The sequence below is a fragment of the Punctularia strigosozonata genome (genome assembly GCF_000264995.1).
Source record: "Punctularia strigosozonata HHB-11173 SS5 unplaced genomic scaffold PUNSTscaffold_5, whole genome shotgun sequence".
Taxonomy (NCBI): domain Eukaryota; kingdom Fungi; phylum Basidiomycota; class Agaricomycetes; order Corticiales; family Punctulariaceae; genus Punctularia; species Punctularia strigosozonata.
In genome coordinates, this window is record NW_006767437.1 from 2,082,265 (window position 1) to 2,106,990 (window position 24,726).

General features: G+C 57.1%; 8 protein-coding genes across 8 annotated transcripts; 7 read left to right on the forward strand and 1 right to left on the reverse strand.

Moving 5' to 3' along the window:
- Positions 1 to 732: 732 nt before the first annotated feature.
- PUNSTDRAFT_86604 (Acbp) lies at positions 733 to 1,484 on the reverse strand. Its single transcript, XM_007383269.1, has 5 exons — positions 1,351 to 1,484; positions 1,276 to 1,297; positions 1,155 to 1,218; positions 1,018 to 1,090; positions 733 to 959 (listed from the first exon to the last, which is right to left on the reverse strand). Exons 1-5 carry the CDS (start codon positions 1,441 to 1,443, stop codon positions 897 to 899), a joined length of 315 nt encoding a protein of 104 aa, XP_007383331.1. The 5' UTR covers positions 1,444 to 1,484; the 3' UTR covers positions 733 to 896.
- Positions 1,485 to 1,604: 120 nt separating this feature from the next.
- On the forward strand, positions 1,605 to 3,546 carry PUNSTDRAFT_86605 (PH-domain-containing protein). Its single transcript, XM_007383270.1, has 4 exons — positions 1,605 to 1,774; positions 1,848 to 2,150; positions 2,199 to 2,807; positions 2,861 to 3,546. Exons 1-4 carry the CDS (start codon positions 1,694 to 1,696, stop codon positions 3,365 to 3,367), a joined length of 1,500 nt encoding a protein of 499 aa, XP_007383332.1. The 5' UTR covers positions 1,605 to 1,693; the 3' UTR covers positions 3,368 to 3,546.
- A 228-nt stretch (positions 3,547 to 3,774) lies between these two features.
- Positions 3,775 to 6,628, forward strand: PUNSTDRAFT_86611 (uncharacterized protein). Its single transcript, XM_007383271.1, has 4 exons — positions 3,775 to 4,315; positions 4,387 to 4,488; positions 4,541 to 4,817; positions 4,873 to 6,628. The coding sequence occupies exons 1-4, from the start codon at positions 4,142 to 4,144 to the stop codon at positions 6,390 to 6,392; spliced, it is 2,073 nt and encodes a 690-aa protein (XP_007383333.1). The 5' UTR covers positions 3,775 to 4,141; the 3' UTR covers positions 6,393 to 6,628.
- Positions 6,629 to 7,280: 652 nt separating this feature from the next.
- PUNSTDRAFT_120272 (uncharacterized protein) lies at positions 7,281 to 10,336 on the forward strand. Its single transcript, XM_007383272.1, has 9 exons — positions 7,281 to 7,598; positions 7,740 to 7,761; positions 7,832 to 7,930; positions 8,014 to 8,260; positions 8,321 to 8,649; positions 8,699 to 8,899; positions 8,962 to 9,141; positions 9,200 to 9,719; positions 9,783 to 10,336. The coding sequence occupies exons 1-9, from the start codon at positions 7,387 to 7,389 to the stop codon at positions 10,079 to 10,081; spliced, it is 2,109 nt and encodes a 702-aa protein (XP_007383334.1). The 5' UTR covers positions 7,281 to 7,386; the 3' UTR covers positions 10,082 to 10,336.
- Positions 10,337 to 11,321: 985 nt separating this feature from the next.
- On the forward strand, positions 11,322 to 13,715 carry PUNSTDRAFT_86614 (uncharacterized protein; the record flags this gene model as incomplete). The annotated part of the gene is made up of 6 exons (XM_007383273.1): positions 11,322 to 11,525; positions 11,586 to 12,734; positions 12,786 to 12,860; positions 12,921 to 13,001; positions 13,058 to 13,189; positions 13,245 to 13,715. The coding sequence occupies 6 exons, from the start codon at positions 11,322 to 11,324 to the stop codon at positions 13,536 to 13,538; spliced, it is 1,935 nt and encodes a 644-aa protein (XP_007383335.1). The 3' UTR covers positions 13,539 to 13,715.
- Positions 13,716 to 14,631: 916 nt separating this feature from the next.
- On the forward strand, positions 14,632 to 16,851 carry PUNSTDRAFT_52155 (uncharacterized protein). The gene is made up of 4 exons (XM_007383274.1): positions 14,632 to 15,232; positions 15,292 to 15,737; positions 15,793 to 16,104; positions 16,163 to 16,851. The coding sequence occupies exons 1-4, from the start codon at positions 14,765 to 14,767 to the stop codon at positions 16,698 to 16,700; spliced, it is 1,764 nt and encodes a 587-aa protein (XP_007383336.1). The 5' UTR covers positions 14,632 to 14,764; the 3' UTR covers positions 16,701 to 16,851.
- Positions 16,852 to 18,789: 1,938 nt separating this feature from the next.
- Positions 18,790 to 20,549, forward strand: PUNSTDRAFT_133835 (uncharacterized protein; the record flags this gene model as incomplete). The annotated part of the gene is made up of 15 exons (XM_007383275.1): positions 18,790 to 18,948; positions 18,998 to 19,110; positions 19,171 to 19,180; positions 19,241 to 19,258; positions 19,306 to 19,331; positions 19,389 to 19,449; positions 19,521 to 19,545; positions 19,601 to 19,628; positions 19,687 to 19,726; positions 19,783 to 19,883; positions 19,941 to 19,994; positions 20,047 to 20,074; positions 20,127 to 20,184; positions 20,239 to 20,420; positions 20,475 to 20,549. 15 exons carry the CDS (start codon positions 18,790 to 18,792, stop codon positions 20,547 to 20,549), a joined length of 978 nt encoding a protein of 325 aa, XP_007383337.1.
- Positions 20,550 to 21,022: 473 nt separating this feature from the next.
- PUNSTDRAFT_113335 (uncharacterized protein) lies at positions 21,023 to 24,337 on the forward strand (the record flags this gene model as incomplete). The annotated part of the gene is made up of 3 exons (XM_007383276.1): positions 21,023 to 22,991; positions 23,049 to 23,153; positions 23,211 to 24,337. 3 exons carry the CDS (start codon positions 21,023 to 21,025, stop codon positions 24,335 to 24,337), a joined length of 3,201 nt encoding a protein of 1,066 aa, XP_007383338.1.
- Positions 24,338 to 24,726: the final 389 nt, after the last annotated feature.

Sequence of the window (24,726 nt, forward strand, 5' to 3'; positions counted from 1 at the left end):
GCCCATAACGCGTGTAAGTCGTTGCCATGGACCACTCAAGATCAACGTTCATCGATCGTCTATGACTTGAACAGAACCGACATTTCGACCTCATCTGCGATCTGGTCGTCCTGTTCACGCCTCCCGTGAGAAACAAGGAGCAGAAGACCCATGGCCAGTCTGAGGGATCTCGGCATATTCTCGCTCAGAGGCGCCTGGCGTAAGTTGTGCATGCTTGCTTCTCGGATCTTGCCATTTTCAATGTGCGGATTCGCAGCTTTATGCCAACACGGCGATTCATTTTCGCCAAAAGAGGACGTGGCTGCTAAAGCGTCCGCATCTTGTAGGGCAAGGGCTTCTTCACGAGGAGGTTATTCGTCTCCCATCATAGACCTGCTTACGAATCGTCCGCAATGCGCGTATCAACACACGCGGTAGCAGACGTGTTCATCCCCGGTGGTCAGCAGGTCCTGGGCGAAGGGGACATCTGGCGTGCTCCTAATCTGACCATGCTAGAACTTCGTGCCGCAGGGACCATTCAATCATACCTCCGGGATGCATCGAGGTGGTCGAACTTGGTCTAGGTTTGCCAGCTGGATGCACCCGTTCACCCTCTTTGACATCGTACGTGCATCTCCCCGATACCCACGGTAGAGAACCTTGTCGTCATCGCCGAGCGCATCCTTGGGAAGAGGGTCGTAATGGCGGTATGCCCCTGAGAACGGACGCGTCCCGTCAAACGGTCTCTTGATGGGATCTCCTTCGACATCGGATTGGAGTCTATCTTGGTGCTGACCGATCATATTCGTGCAATTCAGTCTCACAGCATTCCTGCGTTCGTTCGAGCGACCACGGTGGATCCGAAAACCCTGCGCAATCGCAGAACAATCTGCCAAAGACATGTGCGACCGTTACATTCAAGCCGCTTCGATCTGCTTGATGTAGGCCTCGCTCTCTGGGTTCCCAGTTCTCTTGAGGATCTATGGAGAAAACAGGATTAGCCCCGGCGATTTCAAGATCCGGGGCTGGTCGACATACATCGATCAAGGCCGCAACATATTTCTCGTAAGCCTCCTCCGGTGAGACACCCTTCACGGAGTTCCACGCGTCCCTGAAGGCGACGTATACGCAAGAACGTGAGATTATATGCGCTGCACCAGAGTTTCCACACGCACCACTTTGCCTTTCCTACAAAGTCCAACATGCCCGGACGTGTCGTGTTAACGTCGCCGGCGGTTGCTAAGCAGATGGGTCCGGTGAATAGATGTCCGGATTCTCTGTGCCATCATACCCAACCTTGCTTGTAATACTTGTAGAACTGGGGGATAGATCGCGTTTAGCAGTGCGTGGTCAGGGCCGAGCTACACTCACGAGCAGCTGCTCGTCCTGAGAGGGCTTGATCGGGCCATCCTTCGGCAGGTTCTGCACGATTTCGACTGCCTTCTCAAACTTGGCCTTAGACATATTCCTTGATCGCGATGACTGGAGTAACGAAGACGAGGAGAGGTAGGAGCGATCGCCATCCCTTACTTAGCACGGTCTGATTGGGGCCGAAGTGTCACGTCACGGGGATCAGTGACGCGGGTCACCGACCTGGTGATGGCGGTGACGAGCTGTTGTTGGAGACGACCGCTGCGTCAACGCGCAACGTCAGCTTGTCGAATCCACACTGCACAGTCGGACTCCTATCCTTCCCTTTGATACCGTGAACGTAATGGCGAAACCGGCTCCGCCGCCATCTCTGCAAGAAATCACACGAAAATTATCTCTACATTCGGTCGCAAAGCCCCCCAAGGTCGGTGTAATCCCAACTTGTGACATCTAAACCATGGCAACCTCATTTTCGGGCTGTTTCTCGTTACCTCTAGCCGCCGAGTATCCTTGCAGCATCGGGGGGCGAATCCGACTCGGACTCGATCGTCAGCCCCGACCTGGCACCTCCAAGCCCATTAGTACCGGTGTCGGCGCCAACGGGGATCCTCATATCCAGCTCGTCGCAGCCACCTCTTTCCGTCATTGCGGAGGCGCGCGCTGGCAGCGGAGAAGAGTCAGAAGAAGAGGACGAGGAGGGAGGATGGAGATCCGAACATGCGGGACCGGCTGCTAAAAGATCTCGGGACGATAGCGTGATTAAAGCGGGTTACCTATGGAAGAAGGGCGAGAGGAGGAAGGTGAGTGGGATACGTATGGGATGCGCTCCTATCTGATATCTTTGCTAGACGTGGAAGAAGCGATGGTTCGTGTTACGACCAACGCAGCTAGCTTACTACAAGACCTCAGCGGAGTATCGCCTGCTTCGCCTCCTTGAACTGAGCGAAGTCCATTCTTGCACTACCGTGGACCTGAAGAAGCACGCGCACTCTTTTGGACTGGTATCTCCCACACGCACATTCTACCTGCACGCCGACTCCAGCCAGGAAATGCAAGGCTGGGTGACAGCTATCAATCATGCTAAGGAGAATCTGGACACCACGTCCACGCAAAACTCTGGAGGAAGCTCCTCGCCTATCAACATCCCTACCCGCAAATCGTCAGGGCAAGGTCCGACAGCGACTTCGTCTACCTCTCACTCCCCTCTAAGCCACGCCATCACGACTTCTGACTCTGACGACGCCTATGGAAGCGCGCCAAACTCCTACTCGGCGTCGTCCCCTCCAAGAACGTCTTTGCAGACTTCGCCTTCGAAGCATCAGACGAACCATCCAGCAGATCCCGGCAAGATGGTGCTCTCCGGCTACTTGATGAAAATGGGCGCGCAACGCCGGAAATGGCGAAAACGGTGGTTTGTGCTCACTGGCGAGTTTCTCACGTATAGTGGGAGCCACATGGTGAGATGAGCCGTATGATTATCGCGACCGCGCTCACGCAACGTCCCTCTCAGGACACGAAACCGCATCGCCAGGTCCCTCTTTCGCAGATCGTTGACGCGCTCGAATGCGAGATGCCTCACAATCGCGCCGCGCCGCACGGGTCAATCCCGGCGGCGTCCCCTCCGCAGGCTCTCGCTGGGAGCGCTGACGACGGAGATCCATCGGGGACGCACACGTTCAAGATCATCACCACGAAACGTGCCTTGCTTCTCTGCGCGCCGAGCGAGGAGGAAGAGATCCAGTGGCTGAGCGCCGTGCGGGCGCTGATTGCCCGCCGATCAGGGGCGAATCCCACCGAGGGCGCGCCCACGGCGACTTCTGGCCAGGGCGCTGGAAGGGAGAAGGCGGGATCGGAGATCGCGCACGGGCACCCAATCTCGGGATCGGCATCGGTCGCGACGTCGGGATCGGGCGGCCTGCGCGCTAAGGTCCGGCGGTTGAGTACGAGCGGGACGAGCGGGACGTCGCATCATCCGCGCGGAGTGTCCGAGGAGAGTTCCGTTGATAGGCATCACTAGGGCGCCGCACAGCCGACGAGAGACTCTCGATTTCATGGGCGGTTACCGCCGTTTTGGCGACCGTGAACGCTGTTGCGCCACTTGCATTGCTCGCTATCTACACAGTATGTATGTTGTCCAGGCCTTTCCATCGTCGTTCGGTGGCGGCCCGTTGTATGATCATGTGGACTGATATCTCGATCCGATGCTATGCGTTGTCCCGCGATAAGTGTGGCAGTATGGGGGGCGTTTGGCGATCGTCCCGCACGGAAGTCGCGTTCAGAGCCAATTCCTGGCGATAGCATTGTGTCTTATCGGGGTAGGCCTCGCGTTCCGCTGATGAAAAGAAGCAGGGCCAGAGACCGACGCCAACGGGCTTGACCTAAGGACCTCGTGTCGGCCTTGCGTTTCGCCGCGAGCGGTTGGCTGTTCGTGGCGAACTCTGTTGCTGCGCCTGGCGCCAGATGCCGGGCGGGGGCGTTCTGAGCCAGTCAGGAGAGCGCTTGGGATCAACACGCGCTCTGGGCGCCAACCCAGCGGGCGTCTGGCGAGCTTCGGCCTCCCAGGCGCCAGGCGTTTAGCCTAAAACGGGCGTTAACGGCCAAGGACCCCGCGAGATGCGCCCCTGGGGTCCGTGCTCCTGTCAGCGGTAGGCGCTCAAAGCCATCTCGCCCTTCGCACGGCGCCGCCCGCCTACATAGACCCCCTCGAGGGCGCCCCCGTCTCCCCGTCCTCCGGCAACTGCTCCCATACGACCCGATCCCACCCCCGACAGCGCCCGGAATATCCATCGCCATGCCCCCCGACAGATCCTCAGCACAGGCGTCTATGTACGATCTCCACCCCCCGGCGCCTCTTTACGGCGTGCACAAGTCTCCGAAGAAAGCGGCCAATGCCGCCGGGCCCGCGAAGGGAAAGGGCGCCGTCCGCGCCAAAACGGGCTGCTACACCTGCAGAATAAGACGAAAGGTCGGTTACCCATAGGCGCCGTCCCGGATGCAGTGCCTCACCTGACGTTTTGGCGCCCGCCCCCCGAACAGAAGTGTGACGAGACGCGCGATCCCCAGGGCGGGTGCGAGACCTGCAAGCGTCTCCACCTCGAATGTCTCGGCTTTGGCACCAAACGGCCGGAATGGATGCGGGTCCGTCCACCCTCCTGCAAATGTGTGTGGCGATGCTGACGACGTCGTGCAGGGCGGTAGTCTCGAGCAGATGCGCGAGCGGATCAAGGACTTCCTCGCGTCGCAGGGCATGATCAAGGGCCAGTCGAGCCTGCAGCGTTCCGTGAACGAACTGCCCGAGATGTTGATCCTCTCGCCCCACGGCGTGCCCCTCGAGCACTCGCCGACCTACTCCGCTCGCTCGATGTCCGTCGAGGACCATCCTCCTCGGGCTCAACTATCCTCCGTCCGCTACGACTATGGCTCCGCCCGATCTCAGATAGATCCCAATCTGCTCGAGCATCACTCAAGTGAGATTACCGCTTTTATTTCTCCGCGTGCGCGACCCTGACCGCCGCTGCGCAGTTTCCCGCCCTATGACCAATTCACCGCATACGTCTTCAGACAATGAACTCCCGAACGGGTACCCCACGCATCATGGTACGGGATACCACCGCCACGCTCGCGCCCTCCAAGTCCAACCCGGTTCCCTTCTAGGTTATGTCATATCCCACCAACCTCCGCATTCGACATACCCGCCGCAATGTCACCCTAGCCTTGCAAAGACCAGCTCGTTCAGCCCCCTCTATCACGAGTCGTTCCCCGATAACCCGGCCGACGACTACTACGACGTCTCGTCCCTTTCCGATCCACATCTGGTCGGCTACTATCAACCGGGCGCACTAAACCAGGACGCGCTGGTCAGCTACTACATGAACACGGTTGTCAAGATACAGTACCTCGTTGCGGACCCGTCCGTGTCCGGCGTCATCCTCCGCTTTATCAAACAAAGTCCCCTAGCCCACCTTGCCGTCTGCAAGCTGGCCTCCCTCCACCAGAACCCCCGAAATCGACAGGCGCTGTCCTCCGGCACGGACGAGGATCTCCCGCTCATGCTCTCTGAGGCCGCCAGCGCCATGACGCGTTCCGCTAAACGGCCCGACCTGGGCGCGGCCCTCGCGGCGCTGCAGATCGTCTCGTGCATCCTCTTCGCCGGCGGACGAGGCCCGTGGCGCGATTGGCTGGACATCGCCTGCCAATGCGTGAGCAGCATACTCGACAGCCCCGAGCACGGCAACGCCGCCGACGCGCTGCGCAAGTCGGACGACATGACGCGCTTCGTGGTCATGACCACCATGTGGTTCGACGTCCTCGCGGCGGTGACGCTGATGCACCCCCCGCGGTTCCTGAAAGAGTACCGGATCATTTTCGGCGGCCCGTCCATCGACGGCGTCAGCTCCAACGGCTCCGACTACTGCGACATGCGGATCGTCATGGGCTGCGAGAACAACGTCGTGCTCGCGTTGGCCGAAATCTCGGCCCTCGGGCACTGGAAGGAGGTCGAGAAGAAGCACGGCCGGTTGAGCATGCCCCTCCTGGTGAAGAAGGGTCAGGAGATCGAGCAGCGGCTTTTGCCGCCGACTCGCGTCCGCGACCCGTACGCGTACACGTCGTCCGCCGATCGGACGGCCCAAGCGCGACAGGCGACCTCGAACATCTTCCGCGCGTCCGCCAAGGTCTACCTGCACTCGGTGCTCTCGGGCGACTCGCCGGCCTGCCCGGAGATCAAGCAAGCCGTACAGGAGACGGTCGACTGTTTCCAGGCGATGCCGCGCGACGGGCGACGGGAGATCGTGCGGATGACGGTGTTCTGCATCTGCATCTGCGGTTGTCTCACGGACGATCTCAAGCAACGGCAGTTCTTGTTGGACTTGCTAGAGGAGCAGGCGATCGATCGGGTGGGCAACTGCGAGGAGGTGAAGAACGTGATGAAGGCCGTGTGGCATCGGCGGGGGGCGAACCCGCATAACCCCATCGTGCCGTGGCGAGACGTCATGCAGACGACTCTGGGCGGAGACAAAAACCGTCTGCTGCTGCTGGTGTAAGGCGATCTGCTGCTGTTCTGCCGTGCTGTGAACTCGTGCGCATGCTATACTACGAAGTCCGTTGGTTATTGTTTTTTTCTTCTTTTCTTTTCGCGTTGTCCTCGTATGCCGTTGCCATCGTCGCCGTTTCATCGGATCTGTATTTCTACACTTGGCCTGTATTGCCAGCCCGCACCCGCAAACTGTACCCCGTTGCGACCGTTTGTCTCGGATGGGTGCCCACGAGCAGATCTTCTTTTATCCTGTCCGAATCATGGGAGAGATCTGTGGCATCTGAGTGTGGGAGACCACTGCCATACACAGCCATGTCCGTCCAATCTTGGACTCGGTGTGCTTCCGTATCAACGAAGTCCGGGTAACCACCGTGGCCAGCTCGAACCGTGACACCGCCCAGCATAGCAACTAGAGCATCTAGGCACCAGGTCTATTCGTGGCACGCCCCCACTCCTTGGTGCAGACGGGCAATTGACGTGACTGGTATTCTACGTCCCTTTCCCATCGGAGCTTAGATAACTGGCCAGTGACACATGCCTGCACCCGGGGGCTCCTCTCACTGGGCCCGCTGTCCGATTATGGGACGCGGCTTGGACTGATACGACAGCCGGGGGTTCACCTCCGGACGGGAGAGGGGACTGATTGTGTGAGTCGTCTCAGCGAGTCACTCGTCGCGCGGGGGTGCATCTGCCACGGGCTGGAGGTGGAGAACAATCCCGGGCACCTCCTGATGACGAACGGCGGCTTAAACGGGCGAATAGTTGCGTCTCGAAACCTGATGCTGTGCCCTTCCAATGCTGGAAGCCGTCCTCACGATCTCGAGGCAGTCATCACGGAGTCTGCACGGCACAAGGCGGAGATCCCGCGTTAGGTTTATGTACCCTTCCAGCCACGCTTCTCATCATCTACATTTAAAGCACACACGCGTACGGAACATAAACGGGTCCCATCAAGTCCATCTCGCATCTATAGCCCCGTTCCCCTTCAAGCTGCTACTACCATGGCCTACATGCGTCCCGCGTCAGCAGGCAGTGGTGCGGCGCCTTCGCCCTCGTCCGAGGGCTCTTCAGAGCAAGCCTCCCCGCCGTCTCCCGGAAACAACCCGCTCTCTGTCGGATCCGACGCAGGCGAGAGCCCTCGCAGTGCCCGCACACCACTACAGCCCGCGACAGATATCACGCGTAGTGCCTCCGGAGGTCGAGGCGGCTGCTGGTAGGTGCAACCTCCTATACCTTCTCGCTCGCTCGATCGCCACCGCCCCCCTCCTCCTCCCTCCACCCGTCTCCTTCCCCGCTCTCTGGTGTCTCGCGCGTTGTGCCCGAGAGCTGATCGCATGACCCGTTTCCCAATTAGGACCTGCCGAGTACGACGCAAGGCAAGTCGTCGTGCCTTGCGAAAAGACCGCGCGCACGGAACGGGCCGCTCATCGCTCCACCCTCCCACAGAAATGCGACGAGCAACGGCAGGGTGACTCATGCCAGACCTGCATACGCCTCAAAATTACGTGCCTTGGCTGGGGCGCAAGAAGGCCAGACTGGATGCGGGTGCGTCGCATTGATGCCGTAGGCTTATTTCCCAAAGCGGATTAATTGACGTCGTTGTTCCCATGCGTGCTTACATTGCATAGGACAAGCAAGCTGTTGAAGCATACAAGGCAGATATCAAGGCTCAGCTATCTAGAGCTGGATTGATACGGGGACAGCCCCGCCTGCCCAGGAATCAGTCCTCGTCGCCCGCCTCTTCACAGCCTTATGATCTGCCAGGCGTGGCCGGTCCTGGACCCAGTTCGCTGCCCGTATCCGCGGGATTGCCTATGGATTCACCCCATGTCTATGTGTATGACCCTCCGCGTGTGACATCCCCATCGGGCCTTCGTAAGTCCATCCCATTACCATTTGGGGCACCGCGAATGGAAACTCAATGCTCCCTTTCAGCCGAGCACATGGAGAATCTATCTTATCAAGACCCTTCGTATCCGTCCGCATCTTACGATGGATCGTCGGTTTACCTGCCGTCCGCTGCCTCATACCCACGACCCCAGGAGTCAAGCATGCTCGGCTTGATCGAGCCGCAGGTATCTTACGACACAATCAGCGTGGCCTCGATGTCGCCGCTAGAATACCCAGAACAATTACAACCAGCCTATAATTCGCCGATCGACCAGAACGAGGTCAACCAGCAGCACGTACTCTACTACTTCGAGCACGTTCGGAGGATGCAGTACATATTCGCAGGCGAATCCGTCGTCGAAGCCATACATAATGTGGGCACGGTCATCCCATATCTCTGCGGCTTCTTTGACACGTGCGCAGCTCATAATCCGCGACCCTCACGGGGCTGTGACCAACGCTGTGTGCGCCCTCGCGAGCCTTCACTACACTCGTCTGCGCGTCCCCCGCCCTCCCGTAGCTGATCGGGAGGCAGAGCGTGCGACCGTTCATTTCTACGAGCAGTCCTCACAGCATCTGCGGAATTCGCTGCAAGTCCATGGCCAATATACCGAATCCGACGCGGTGCGTTGGGCTGTTGCGAGGTGATATAGGTAATGACTGATCATTCATGACGTGCACCGCAGGTCGCGGCTCTGCAACTCGTTAGCTTCTCACTATTCTCGGCGGGCTCCACTCAATGGCGACCAATGCTCGACATCGCCTGCGAGTGGCTCGCCCAGACCGGCATCATCGTCGATGAAGATCCAAAACTCACTCTCCGGAATATGACGTCCGCTAGCCGCTTCGCGGCGAAGGCGACCATGGTGCGCACGCATCCCCGTGTCCCTGTTTCATCGTGTATGTTAAGCCATATCTCCGCAGTGGCTGGACATCTTCTCCAGCATCACCGACCTCCAGCCGCCACGCTTCCTGCCGCTGTACCGCCGCCTGTTCTCCGGTGGTGCAGGATTTTGGGCCCGATCTCGTCGTTATGCCGACGATCCGCTGCTGTACGACATGTCGATGGAGTCCCTCACCGGCTGCCCGGACGAGGTCATGCTCGCCATCGCCGAGGTCTCTGCGTTGGCGCACTGGAAGACGCAAGAGCAGCAGAACGGCACGTTGAGCGTCAGGGAGCTCATCCGCCGCGGCGACCTCATCGAACAGCAGCTCAAGCGCAAGTCGGATGCGTTGTCCGACTCGCCCGTCGACCCCCGTATGCCATCCGAGCGGCGGCCGTCTCTGCCTGGAGGACAGGTTCCCCTCGCTCACTCCCCCATCGCTAACACGGTGTCTCCTGCTTCGACCTTCCCGTCCGAAGACATGCGCCGCGTCACCGCTGAGATATACCGTGAGACGGTCGTTCTCTACCTTCACACCGTCTTAAGCGACTGCAATCCTGGTGCGTTCGTGTGTCGTCAGACGTTATGGGCTAGAGGGTTGCTTACGATGTCGGCGTTCATAGGTGTCCCAGAGATCATGCAGCAGGTGTCGTGCATCGTACAACTGCTCACTCAACTTCCACCGAGCGAAGCCGACCGCTCGCTTATTTTCCCGCTGTGCTTGGCCGGGTGTCTCTCGGACGACCCGACACGACGCACCTGGTTGAGAGGCAGGATGGAGGGGCACAAGGACACCATCGGAAACGTGTATCAAGTCAAGAACATGATGGACCGCGTCTGGCAGAGGCGAGACAGCCACGGCGGACCAGTCGATTGGCGAGACATCATGAGAGAACAGGGGTGGAGTCTCCTTTTAGTCTAAAACATGGATTGCGCGCTTCGCTTCCCTTCTTTTTCGCATCGCTTCTGAGAATGTTTGCGTTATACGTACGAACTACATACATACAGCCGGTTGATCATACGGGCAGTAACGTTCTTTGGTGCCCAGCATACGGCGGGTCGCACAAACGAACGATTGTACCATACTACAAGGGTGTTCTAGATACGGTCCGAGACGAGTTGCAGCTCAACTAATCAATATTGTAATACTCGCGGGACCGGTACTCGCCGCGATTCTTCTCTCCACACACGCATTGAATAGGTGAACCTGCGGCTTCTTACCGTATCAAACGCAAGCGGCGTTCTCGGGCTGAGCACGATATTACAGATGCATGGGGGTGCGTCATTGGCCGTCGCGCATATGTGGATGACCATCTCAAGCACATCAACAACGATAGTGCGTTTCCCGTTTGCTCGGTGGGTCTGTAATGAGGTCATCCAAGGGCGAGACCTGAAATGGGACTGGTGCATTGTTACGCCTGGGAAGCAGGCAATAAGTTTCTCAATAGATACCGTAGACCGCCGCACATCATGCCTATTGTTCCGGCAACTATTCCTGGGGCCGCGTAGCAGGAAGTGAGGACGCGTATCTGTCAAACGGCGAACTTGCAAAATGGAGCCGCAGCATCCGCAGGCGCAGCTCACGCGTGTCCTCCACCGAGTTGTGATTTAATGCGGGTTGAGGGGATAATGATATATTCAAATTAAGTACCGCGGTAAGCGGATCCTGAGGGTTAAGAAGGAGCGGCGGAAGAGCGCAGCTACAGCCCGAGATACCATGCGGACAAAGCCAGTCGGTCACGGTGGCGAGAGCGGAGTGGTTTTCGCTTGGATGCACACGTTCCCGTTTCGGCTGGGGGTTCCAGACGGTCTGATAGAAGAGATGGGCGCTTAATCGTTTCACGGGAACATTACCGAAAAGATTCGGCCTGCAAGTTGTTGTCGATTTGCACGTTTTTCAATGTATCAGGACGTGTATATCAAGCCGGCACGTAAGCCCCAGTTGCGGTGATACACAATGTGAATGTCGTCGCTTTAGCAGAGGACCCACCTGGAACGACTTCAGCCTCAGGCACGCTCGTGACTGCCATCAACCTGCACGTGATGCAAGACGCGTCGCGCATGAAGCCACCGGGGACAAACAAAGCACGCTCGGTTGCGCCGCAACTTGTTCAACCACCACTCCTCTTTTCATCGTCTGCTGGCATCCTGTTGTGCCTGTCATGTTCAAGGGTATTCTGCCCAAGCGAGGGTCCTACTCGGACTTCACCATGGTCACTGCGGTTGGTGACACCGCCCCGAACGGAAAGGAAAACAACCCGGAGGGCTCGAAGCGGAAGTCGAAGTCTAGTCCTATGCAAACCCAGAACTCGAACAAGGAGCCACCCGAGGCCGTCGTGACTGAACAGGCTTTTGATAAACTGCTGGTGCGTGTCTGTCTCACATCTTCCCAGTGAAGCTCATGTTGACGACTTCTGTTCCCGCAGGATGACCTGCAAATCCCGGATACTCTACGCCCCAAGTTAGCAACCATGGAGTCGTCGGTTAAGGCTGCCATGATCAAGTCTTCACGTACGCTTTCCTCCCGCACACCCACCCAAATCCCCACCGCTGCCTCCGTCTTTGATGTCGCCGCCGCGGAGTCACGTGGACAAGCGGGAACGACGCGCATGATGCGCCATACTCGAAGCAGCGAATCGCTCGACAGCCCTCGCAAGCCGCCTGCAGAGCCCGAGCGGCCCCGGTCGCGGTTCGGTGTTCGTGCGAGGTCCAAGTCCCGCTCGCGCGCTACGAGCAGGTCTGAAAATCCTTCGTCAAGCGATGGTTCCGCGGCTTCACACCCAGCGATGCACGCGCGAGGCGTGTCCTTCCAGTTCAGTCGTGGCTCAAACCCCTTTGCGTCCCAGGTCGACCTCGCGGCCACCGCTAAGGGAGGCAAGGAAAAGGATGCTGTCGGGGCTTCCTTCACCAAGTACCCTCCCGTCAAGGTCGTCAGTACTCTGCTGAGTACTTCGAGCACCATCCTAGACGTCGAAGTCGTGAAGAAGTTGCGCCTGCTCCTCCGTAACGAGTCCGCAAGCTGGACCGAAGAGTTCTTGGCCCGTGGGGGCTACGAGGCTCTGCTCACTCGCCTCAATGAACTGCTAGAAGTCGAGTGGCGAGAGGAGCAACACGACGACCAATTACTCCATGCTATACTGCTTTGCTTGAAAGGTTTAGGGACGTCGTCCATCGGCTGCTGCGCCCTGCGAAGCGCATCCCCGGCCCCATGGACCCAGCTCATGAGCCTTCTCTACTCGGACAAGAAGCCAGGCGACGTCGCTTGCAGGCAGGTCATCGTGGAGCTGGTGATGCTGTTGTTCGACCTGTATCCCGCGAGCGCGCTACCTTCGTCCTCAACCTCCGCGCGAAGAACCGAAGCCTGGGAGTCCTCCGCTTCTCTCGGTCAAGGCAGCAACGTCCGCCATAGCAAGCTCATTCACCTGCCTGCTCCGCATGCATCTTTCTTCGCATTCATACGCGCTCTGCTACTCACTCCTGCTCCTCGAGCAGCTGAAGCCCCCGAAGTGCCGGTCTCTCCTCATGATTTTATAGAATCGCTGCATAAGCCCCGTCTATACAAAACATTCTTGCAGGTCCGCATGCCGTTGTTGAAACCAAACCACCCTGCTCACCTCTTTTCACAGGAGCTTAGCGATGTATGTAGGGACTACTTCTGGGTCTTCTGTCACCCCAACAACACCATATGGAACCTATCCGAGGTACTCAGTCTTCATAATCGACACCTGACGCATCAATCTTATGCTACTGTATTCCCGCAGGTCGACGAAGCACGTGTTGAGAAACCTAGAGCCCCCGGTGGCATGACTGGTGGAGTTGAGTTCGAGGCTGTAGGCTACATGGTAAAGCCCCTTATTCACGGCGCCATACGCTTACTCACGCGTGCCTCACGTCATAGACGCTTCAATTCAAGCTCATTAATGCGATTGCACAAGCCGCTCATGATCTCGGGAAGCCCAAAGAGCATGAGTTGTCTGCACATCAGTTCCATGCGGACCTCTTCCTGTCGGGGATCGAGAGAATACTTCTGGTACGTTCTCTTTGGACTTTCGTTCCGCTCCCGATGCCCATCCGTTCCTGTCTAGATCGCGCGCAAGGCGTCAGCAACGTATTATCCGACGCTTCATCTTGAGATCTCGCGTTATGTGGCTTGGGCAGGGAGGGCGGGCTTCGAAATGCCGTGGACCCTCTCGAGGCTGGTCGGACTTCCTCCTACCGGATGCTGCAAGCCCAGCGCACGGCCACCGACCACGCCTCGCGGGAAGAGCTCCGGGGCCCATAAAACGCCCAGGACAGAGAAGTCCACCAGGGATGCAACGAGCAGCAAGCCCAGCGTGCCATCCTTGCCTGCGCCCAAAATTGATCCTATCAAGTTCTGATGCGGGCAATGGCGGCAATGCGAGGGCGGACTTTATTATATTCATGATACGACGACCTGCGACGATTCTATACCAATGCTTGATCTGTAGGAGGCGACACACACCACGACTTACGCATATAAACTAGGTTTTTGTAAGCTGTAACCATGTTCTATCGCTAGAGGCTATCTATTATTTGCTGGGCAGTCATATGTGGGGATTGCAGCCAGTAGTAGTGCCGTGAAGTTGATAGAGGACGTCTCTCTGCGAACGTACTCATCGCCCCAGCAAGCCAAGCATGGTCGCGTTACGGTCTATAATAATGGGCGTTCAGAGTGATACATTGGGACATTGTAGGCTGGATTTTCCCCAGGCCAACGGCACGCGTTCCTGACATGAAGCACCTTCCTCTGCGCCTCATGCAGCTGATACGGCTTCGTGCGCTCTGCTTCATGTGTTCTTTTACGAAGCCTTTAATGTTCGGAGATAACTAAGTATGACGGATGGTTGGAGCCCTGCCAGCGAGATTGTATCAGCTTCGGTCATCCGTAAGGACCGGACTTGAACTCCTGGCCGACCCTGACCATCTACCTTAATCTAACTTCATCTCAAGACCACAGCGATGACGGCTCTCTAGCTGAGATCTGGTAAGGTTGTTGTATCGTATTCAACGGTCACCGGTAAACGTTGCCGATGCCGATATTGTCGTGCAGCTACACGTGATCGTGTCCCGCAAAAGCTTGGTCGGTGACGTTCTTCGGGCGGCTCTGGCAGCTATTCCCATCATAACCTACCGACGCTATCTCCCTACATAGTCCTACCGTTCTGGATTCTCCGGCGGTCCTGCAGGGCCGATGTCAATGCGCGCATTACGGAAGTCGGAGCCAACGTCAGAGGATCCTGCAAGGCAGAGACACCCCGCAGACCATTTGTAGTCCGGGGTCGGCCTTATCTCTCGGACCTTACCCCGCCCCCCGCTTCGTGAGATTCATTGGCAGGTAGTCGCACTACTAGAAGCAGACCCTGCCGTGCTGGGTATCCGTTGCTTGGCCATCGTCGCACGTCTGCCACATTTCCGGCTCTCATATATACGGCTCGAGCCGCCTGGTTCTCCCGATACACCCCCTGGCCTCGTCTTTCACGACGACAGCTCTCACTTGTTCAGCACCGTGACCACGCCGCAATCGCTGCGTCTGTCTGGTGGTACCATCCCTGAGGCATATCGTGACCTATAGCAGCTCGCGGCGATGCTCGTGGTCATCCAGTACGCCCTGCTGCTGCTGGCTGTGCCGACGTTGATCTCTGCTAAACCACGTCTTCTCCCTTTCAAGCCGTTTACCGACACCCGCCTCCCGCCCTACGTCTGCAACGCCTCGACCCATGACGTCGCCGACGACGGGGCCGCGCGAGCGGACTTCCTTGTCGTAGGGGCAGGTATGTCTGGCTTGGCGGCCGCGCATTATCTATATGCGCATACGGAAGCATGCACTATCCGCGTGCTTGAGGCGAGAAGTGTCCCTGGCGGCCGTGTTCGGACTACAACCGACGGTCCGTTCACGAACATGGAGATCGGTGCAGGATGGATACACGAGTATATGGGAAATCCCATGCTTGCCGTCGCTCATGCGATGCGCATCAGGACGAAATGGGTCGGAGGTGACAGTAGTTACGTCGGCGGCGAAGAGAAGATTCAGATATATGACGACAGGACCGTGGTCAGTCAATTGTCAATTCGGCGTAAATCGCGTTGTGCTCATCCCTATCGACTCTCTAGCTGGACAAGAAGGCACGAGAACGGTCGTTCGACCTCATGGACAGCCTTCTCGACCGCATATACGAGGAGATTGACGATCGCATTGACGACCATATGCCTGACAGCTCGCTCCTCAGCACCATCCACAACCTCACGTCAACTCTTTCTTCTGCGGATAAGCGACTCCTTCGATGGCACCTTGATGTGATCTTCGGCGGTGACTGGGCGGCACCGCTCAAGAACCTGAGTATGATGGCTCTTGAGCCTGGCCCGCTGGCTTACGAGGGCGGCGATTGCGTCTTCCCAAAGGGATTTATGCAAGTTCCGCAGGCTTTAGCCCAAGGTGTGGACGTGGCTTACGAGGAGCCCGCTACGAACATCAGCTGGCGCGACGATGAAATTCGTGTTGTCTCCGAGCGCGGAAATGTTTGGCAGGCTAACAAGATGCTCATGACAGCATCCATAGGGTACGCATATCGTCGGCTTTTGTACGTTCCTGGGCTAACTTTCTGCTACGCTAAGTGTCCAGCGTTCTTCGCTCATCAATTTTCATCCTCCGTTACCCTCGTACAAGCAGCGTACACTTGACAAGTTCGGCATGGCTTCACTTAACCGCATCATGCTCCGCTTCCCCCACGCGTTCTGGGTGAACGGGACCTATACGTTTGGATTTCTCCCGAGCTGGATCTCTGACGATGACCAGGAGGACGCATGGGCAACGGAACCGGTCTTCTCTGTCGCGGTTGTCGCAGCATATGAGGATCGCGAGGTCGTGGGTGGGGGCGCGGTGTTGACTTTCATGATCGGAGGCGATTCCGGCTCGCAGATCCTTTCGTTAGTGTCTTTCACGCCTTCAAGACTCGAGTTCAGTCTCATCTGATACATCCTCCAGGCACTCGGATGCATCCATCGTATCCCGTGTGATGCGCCTTCTCAGGCGAACTTTCGGCTCGTCCATACCAGACCCCACGGCCTACGCCATCTCCGATTGGGCATCTGAGCCGTTCGCTCTTGGCGTCTATGCCTACCTTCCCGTCAATACATCCGTGCACATCGACGTTCCCGCGCTGATTCAGCCTCTTTCGGACAAGAACGGCGTCGAACGGCTGTTCTGGGCAGGCGAAGCGACTATGAAGGGCTCTAGTAGAGGCACGACCCATGGCGCTTTCCTGAGCGGGATACGAGAGGCTGCGCGGATGATTGGGCGGGACGAAATCGTGGAGAAGGTCGTGAAGGCGGACGAGGAGGATTTCCTGTCAGCGAATAAAGCAAGGAGCTTCGGACGGCAGGCGATGACGGCAAGGAGCAGCAAGCGTGGCATCGTGGTAGATGATTGGTTCGGCGCAGGCGAGGACTCTTTCAGGAGCGAGAAGATTCTATGCGGTGAGTACAAAACCGAGGACTTACAGTTCGTAGTTCAGCGCGATTAGTCGCAATGTTCCTCTACTCTCCAAAGGACGGAGTATCCGCTGCTAGTTTCACCTTCGTCATCGACTGCCCAGAACGTGTCGCACCTGTATTTATATGTAGCGTGTAATACTTATACCATATGCATGTCTTGATAATATCTCATGTGTCCCGTTTCCTTGATACTATCCATCGTCTGGATGCCCGCCGGATATCGAACTTGCTCTGTGAGTCGTCATAACCATAACCAAGGGCGCATTGCGAGCGTGATCGCCATATGCATGTCGCTATCGCTGAAGCAACATTGGAATTTGAATGAAACCATGATTACGTGAGACATGCTTCCATCGATATCAGTGTCCCTCGACCTCCTCCATTGTCTGCTATCGACCGATGTGCTGCTTCATACTGAGTGTCGCGCGCACGCCTCCGTATGATTGCATCGAAAGGACGAGGCGTGTTTCTGAGGCCTTTTTTGACGCACAAAAACTCAGACGGCATGGTGATGGACTAGCGACTAGGAAGTACCAGTAAAATAGCGGCGGTTAGCCAATGCATGCTTACAAGTTCCATGCTGTATGCGCACTATAACAATGTGCTACGATGAGGTCAGTTAGTTTATTAGAAGTTTGTCCAGGGTTTGGGTGCGTTGGATGTTCATACGTCGTGTTTCAAACGAGGGTGGCACACGATAAGGCTCGCAACCGCCATGGTACATTACAGGTCCGACAGCGTTGGCGTTATGCATGGTAGATGTTCCTGCCTCTGCGCCTGCAGATGCACATCATCACCCCACGAAAGGGCGTAGATGGTGGCGATCGCTATTATGCTCACGAATCGCATTTTGCTTCCGGTTCATGAGGCGTATGGCACCTTGTACCTGCGTTATTTGTTTTCTGACCTCAGTGCGAGTTCGGATCCGATGCAGTGGACAAATGGTGGGGTCCTGGACATACCATGATCGCCACACATACATGGGTGTATACTGATAACAACTAGTAGCTTCTTGATTAGCCTTACTTGATATGTAGACTCAGCAACGGAAACGAGACTCATCAATGGATCAAGGGTGTTCAGGCGCGTCAATTCCACTCCCAACATTAGCCGCCAATGGAGTTGCTATCGTAAACCTGACTCTGAGTTGGATCTTGCCGTATGCCCGTGCCCTGAACGGCATTGCAGTCGCCGTAATTCGAAGCTGTGGCCTTATGCGTTCCTTGCGCCATGACGTTCTAAGCTTTATTACTGCCTTGCCGGCAAGGTGCCATGTTATCGGCCATCCGGTGAAACCTTGAGCTTGCGGTACCGCACGGAACGTATTCACTCGACAGGTACCGATTACCGTCTGCAGTCAAGCAATGCGCGATCGCTGCGTATCGACGAGTATTTCCAAACGCTTGATAGTATTGCTGAAGGTCTCCGTGTGGACTACAGTATGCTGGCATACCTACTGCAGTAAATTGCAGCTTTTGGATCCGAAGATATGCTTTGGGTCCTTCCGATGTGGTGCCTGAGTCGGCGATCTAACCTTGAGAATCTGGGGCTGTACGGATTGGCCAACTGACCTATGTCCTCCTCTATCTTAGAACTAGGTTCGTAACGCGGTTCCGAAGTCGTCTATAAAGACAAGTTCGGTCTGGACGCTGGATCCAAGAAAGCACGGAATAAAAGGATATCGAGACCTAATGGAGGCTGTCTCACAAAAAGTTCATTTGTCTCCGATCGGTCACTCTCTGATTGCATATTAAGGGAGAGCTGGATGGCCTGCGGGGCAATGCTGGCCTGATGCTGGCTGTGATTGGCGCTGGCCGCCCCACCCGTAGATGCGTGTTTCAGGGACGTATACCGCTTACCCAAAGCGGACCGGAGACCGTGCGCGTCAACTCTGTCTTGCGTTTTGTTACGCTTCGCTGTCCCGATCAGCTTGTAAGCTCAACCTTGAAAACCCGATTTGCAACGGATGCTGCGAAGCCCGCGAACGCGTCTTAAAGCCGGGGGGACCTCGGCTAGATAGGAACCTTGCCGCCTCCCCTCTCCCTCGCGAGCCAGCTCCCCCACCCGAGTCCTTCTTCCCCGCCGGCCCCCTGATCCCAAGTTTCGCCGAGATCGACGATGGCCAGTGGAGCGATAACCACCAAGGTGCTTGATAACACGCTCGGCGCAGCTTTCCTAGGCCATTCTGCAGAAACGGCCCTCTTTGGGGTGACCACTGTGCAATGCATCCTGTATTACAAACGGAATGGCAAAGACAGTCCAAAGCTGAAGTCTTTGGTGAGATCGCATATTGTGGTATGACGAGGGCATGCTGACCGTTCATCAGATTGGGATGCTATGGTTCATGGATAGCTTGCACCTCGCCTTGACCACCCATGCCATGTATTTCTACCTGATCAACAATTACGACAACCCGAGCGCTTTGAAGTTTCCAGTCTGGTGAGCTCGTTCTCTGGCTTCGTTTGGGCGGGTTTCCGACCGATAGCTCTCTGCCCACAGGAGTATCTGCGTGAGATTGTCTTCACCTTGCATTTTGACCGTCGCTGACGGGCGCCAATGATATTCACAGGCACAATGCTCTGTGACGGTAAGTCTCTCGTCGTCGACGCGTTCTTAGACTGATCGCGCATTCAGGCCGCGACAGAGTTACTGATTCGAGGGTGAGCTCTCAGGAATTACGGACTGGGACGGCTCGGTGCTTACATTTCCTGATTCAGCGTCTTCGCAAAACGAATTTGGACGTTGAGTGACAGAAACTTCGCTCTCGTCTGCACTTTGGTATGTGCCTTCATTCACTTCATATATTCGCTGCCTGAGAACATTCCGCTCACCGATTGATTTACATGCAGGGCGGGGTGTCCATCTTTGCATTCGGTAAATTTCTCTCTTTCTGACTCGCGCTACAATCTCTGACACCACCAATGTGCAGGTGCTGCCGTTGCTTACGTTGTCGAAGCGTATGAGCTGTCTTCGTTCCAAGCCCTTCGAACGTCACAGCTTATTCTGACCGTCTAGTTGCGATGTCGGGACATTCGAGAAGGTGGCCGATCTATCGGTAAGTCCAGCTTCTTTAGTATGTGCAAGTGGTAGAGTTGACGTGGCTTTACGTAGTGGATCATCGTTGCCAGTCTGGCTTCGGGGATGTTTGCGGATCTTCTCATCGCCGGCTCTCTGGTCTTTCTGCTGTGGAAACTGCGCACCGGATTTAGCAGGTGAGAGAACGCATGCGTAGGTCGAAACGGCACTGACCTCGGATAATCGCTTTTCAGCTCCGTTGTGTCCTTGATCATTATCTACAGCATCAACACGGGGGTATTGACCACGTAAGGCTCGATTTCGACGGTCCGATGCAGTCGATCTAATGTCGTTCAATAGGATCTGCGCGATCTTGGTCATCATCACAGTGAGTCCAATAGGTTTGAGTGCGTTGCGAGAGGCGTTCTGAATGGACACAGTACGTTACCATGCCCTCGAGCTTCGTTTGGCTGGCGTTCTACTTCGTGCTCGGCAAACGTAAGGGTGCCATTCATCCAACAGCCGAGCCATCGATAGCTGAACGACCTCCAGTCAATCTCAACTGCCTCCTCGCGGGATTGAACTCTCGGTCGATATTCCGTGACAGGGCGGGCGGCGTGAGGCAGGTTGCGCTCAGTGATTTGTCGCATGCGGTGTCGGAGGGCACGGCGGTGAATTCGAGCACGGTCAGGAGCCCCCGTAGCGAGAAATTCCCTATCGCGAGGCCGCAAACGGTAAGGATCTACTGCGTTCCGGAGAAACCGAGACACTGAGCCACCGTTTGACAGCCGGTGGAGGGCATCGTGGACCAGACAGACGATAAGCCTCCATTCGAGAGCCAGCATTACTTCGAAGCTGTATGAGATTGGCAATTCCTTGCTTCCGACCACGGACGGGTCCCGGGCCAGGATGTAGTACTTGTTCTACGAGATGTATACTTCCAAATCATGCACTAGGTTGTGAGAGGTATGTGAGCCGGGGCTGATGACGAATCAGATACCACCCATGGCGCTGGGAGTATATTCACAGGGTTTCTCGCGGGCGCTAATGAGACCATTGGCAGTTCGCTCGTCGCTGGTGATCCTTGACTTAGTTTCATAAGGTTGGAAAAGTTCAAATACGAATCGCGTGTTGCACTGGTGCCTGGTTTAATTGAAGAGACAGCTGGGGATCGAGGATCGGCGACGGAGCGCCGCGGCAAATTTCAAAGCAAGGGGTGGCTTGCCGCGGTCATGTGATCGTGTTGAGTGACCGGCAGCGGCGATGTCGGCGGGCACAGCGGCATCGCGCGCTCCACAGCTCTCAGCCTCCCATTATCCCTCTCGTTTCTTTCCCGATGTTCGACTCGACGCCCAGCAGCTCTCGGATGGCCGGGAGGCCACGACCAAGCGTGCTGGATCTCTTCGACCCGCTCGCTGACAACGACAGCCCAGGATCCCAACCAACGTCTCCGGATCTGGAAACAGCGGCTGCTCGCCGCAGCCCATCGCCTGACGGGAGTTCGTCCGACAAGGAGAACGACACCCCCGCACCGTCGCGGACGTACCAGCTCGCGCTCAAGTCGCCCAGGCGGCCGAGCCCAAAGGCAGCCGCACGATTGGTGGACGTGAGCATATTGCTGGAGGCGCTGCGGTCGGACGTTGCCGAGGAGTCGTCGGACGGAGAATTTGACACGGGAGCGGAAGAAAACGCATCAGCAGACGTCTTGGGCGCCTCCGGTGATGACGCGGGTCTCCCCACGCCCTTGAAAATTCGGCGCAGGCTTCCGTTGGCGGACATCTCTCTTGGGCTCGAACAACCAGAGGCCGTCGCGCTCGCCGTCGGCGCCGACCGCGACCTCTCCTTCCACCGCGACGCCCGGCTTGCGTCCTCCGTCTCGCGCCACCCCCATCCCAACCCACGCTCATTCCCCATGGCGTCCTCGTCTCTCGCGTTCAGCGCGTCTCCGGGACCCGTCAATGTCCTTGCCACGTCGCCGTACGGGTCTTCACATTCGCCGTTCTCGTCGCCAGAGCGCAATGCCTCGACTGCATCCTGCAGCAGTCACGGTTACGGCACAGGCTCGCCAACGCGGGCGCCTGCCAGCTCACCTTTGTCTTCGGTCATCAACGCCATCAATTTTTCGACCGCACACTCTCCTTCGCCGCTCAGCAATTCACACTCGGTTTCGCAATCGCCGTATCCCGCGGTCAGGCCGAGCCCACTCAAACGGGCCATCTCGTTACCCCGCTCGGAAGACTCGGACCACGATGAACACGGCTTCTTACGTCAAGATTCGGACGACGGCGATGCTCTCCCCACGCACTACTCGGAGTTCGACTTGGACGAAGTGGTAGAAGAGCCGGTCGACGAAAACAGGGCCATGGCCGAGTCGCCGATAGAGATGCAAGTCAAAATCCCCCAGGCAGACGAGCAAGTCGAGTTGGAGGAGGCCCCTCCGACGGCGCGTCACGCGCCGGCGGATGGTGCGGACAAAGTGGGCAAAACCCCCGACGTATTCGCTCCCGAAGACCAAAATCTTGATGTCGGCGAGGATGAGAACGAGAATGTGAGACCTGAGGACCAACCTTTGGCCGGGAAAGCCGAGGCTGTCCGAAACGACGAATCTTCCGTTGGGAACCCAGAGTTGGTATCTGCCTCGCCTAGCGGGTACAAAGACGATCATTTAGCGAGTCCCACGGAAGCAGAATGCGTGGGCACGTCCAGGCTTGACCCTATACCAGCTTCAGACACTTCGACATCTTTGCTCTCCGTGCCCGGAGCACCGGTAGGACAGGACGATACCCAGGACTTGACTTCTACCCTCGCTTTCGGATCGTCCACAGCCGAACTCCTGCCCTCGTCCAACTCGGCACTCCTCCTGAACGACAGCAGTTTGCACGACGCCGATGACGGCTCTACTATGGACTACACACGCGTCCTCTCTTCTCTTCCGAGGCCAAGTCTAAGGGAGGAAAGTATTGCGGAAGATGAGGAACGGGAGCAACCAATCGTCGTGCGGGCGCCGACACCTCCGGTTCTCAATCCGTCACCTCCTCCCAAGTTCACCCGTGGGCGCGACTCTTTGGTTCCCGCTGGGAGGGCTTCGCTCGATTCACATGCGTCGTTCAACCTCAGTTCGCAACTGCAGCGGACTGCCGACACTTCCTTCGACCTTCTTCACGGGGGCATGACTCAGTCTTTCCTCAAGCAGATGGAGGACGAGGAAGGCGACATGGACCTCACCTTTGACTTGGGAAGGGAGCAGAGGGCCATGGAGGGTGCGCTCAAGGATGCAAAAGAGGCCGAGAAAGTGGAAGAGAAAGGTCAGTTTCTAGCCTCGTGCTCTGGACCGTTCTCGTCATCTGACGTGGCGATTTCAGGCGCAGTATCTCCTGGCGAGGAAGTGCCAAAGTCGCCCGATAGCCCTGAAGAGGCTCTGGCGACCACACCGTCCACACCAACGATGATTGATCAGGACGGCATGGGTACGTGAGACCACCTGCGTCAACCAGCTTTGAGATTGAAAACCCCGTGCTATGCAGATCGTTCTTCGTCCGTTGCCACCCTGGCCCCGGAAGCAGAGATTCCTGCCGAGGAAGTCGCGGTGAAGGAGCAGGTACAGGTACAGGAGGAAACACCCGTCCCACTCACTTCTGTCATTGCTCCGGAGGTTCAAGCCAAAGCCCTGGCCAAAGCGTCGGTTGCCAGACGTCCCTCAGTTAGCACGAGCAGGACCACAAAACCGGAGGACTCCAAGCCCGTCGTCAAAGCGCGGCCCTCGATTTCAGCACCCGCCCCTGCCGCCAAACCACGAGTAGGTACCGCAAGGAAGAGTTTCGTCCCTCCTTCGATCACCGCCTTGAAGGTCGCGAAGCGGAGCACGAATGGCCCCATGCCGAAGGAGGATGCGGCGAAGAGCGCCGCAGACAAGCGAACAGGCGTTGCCGCTTCGACCGCGAGCTCAGCGAGGAGAATGAGCGCCGTTCCGGCGATGGCGTCACACCAACGCACAGCATCGACTGTGAGTGCATCCCGGCGAACCAGTGCAATCCCTCCTGTGGCGCCCCATGCACACCAGCGCGCCGCCTCGGTCGTTGGAGAGACGAGAAGAGCCAGCGTTGTCCCTCTGGGTGCTGCAGCGAAGCAGGCGAAACCCCCGGTCCCGAGCCCCCCCGGGCCGTTCAAGGCCGCTGTCGCCCCGCTCAAGGTTAACAAACTAATTCCTACCGCCACCGCCCCAACCAAGGACGCCACGCACCTCGGTCTCAAGCAGGGCACGGCGGTATTCAGTCGTCCGGCTGAATCGGGCCCCTCGAAACCGGAAGACGCCAAGAAAGACGTGTCGCGTCTCTCATCCGCTCCCGCGTCCAGTGTCGCAAGAGACCCCAAAGTAGCTGTGAAAACGGCGGCCACGAGCAGACTCGCGAAACCTTCGACCGGCTTGGGCGTTGGCTCCAGGCCTGCCGCAACCGGTATCGCGAGGAGCGTCTCCGCGTCGTCTGTCGGCCGCGTGGCTTCAGGCTCCGGCCGCGTGGTCACTGGTGCCGTCAAGAGAAACGTGTCCTCGTCGGCACGCGTTGGCGGAATTATGCCCGAATCTCGCGCTAGTGCTGGTCCAGGCGTGAAGGTTAGGACCGGAGTTGCACCGAAGCCAGTCTCGAAAACATAGAGCAAAACTATCCCAACGGATTTACCATCGACAATCATCGTCGCACCTGAAGACGATTAATACACACCTCATGGACTGTCTACTCCATTCATCTATCATCACTAGGAAACGCATCGACCACACATTCATCTACCTCAACCATATCCGTCATCCATGCAATCGTTCAAGCCTCTTTCTTTCCGCTCTTATGCCACAGATCATACAAGTACATGTTTTGAACATTCTCTCGCTTTCGACCATCATATCTTGTTATCGTCGCATATGCATGCATTTCGTTGCAACCTTTCCTTCCTCTCGTACATCAACCCCTACCATAGCGTATATATTGTGGATAGGTACTAAGTCGCCCCGTTATATATTTGTGGATTATGTGAATACATACTTCTCCC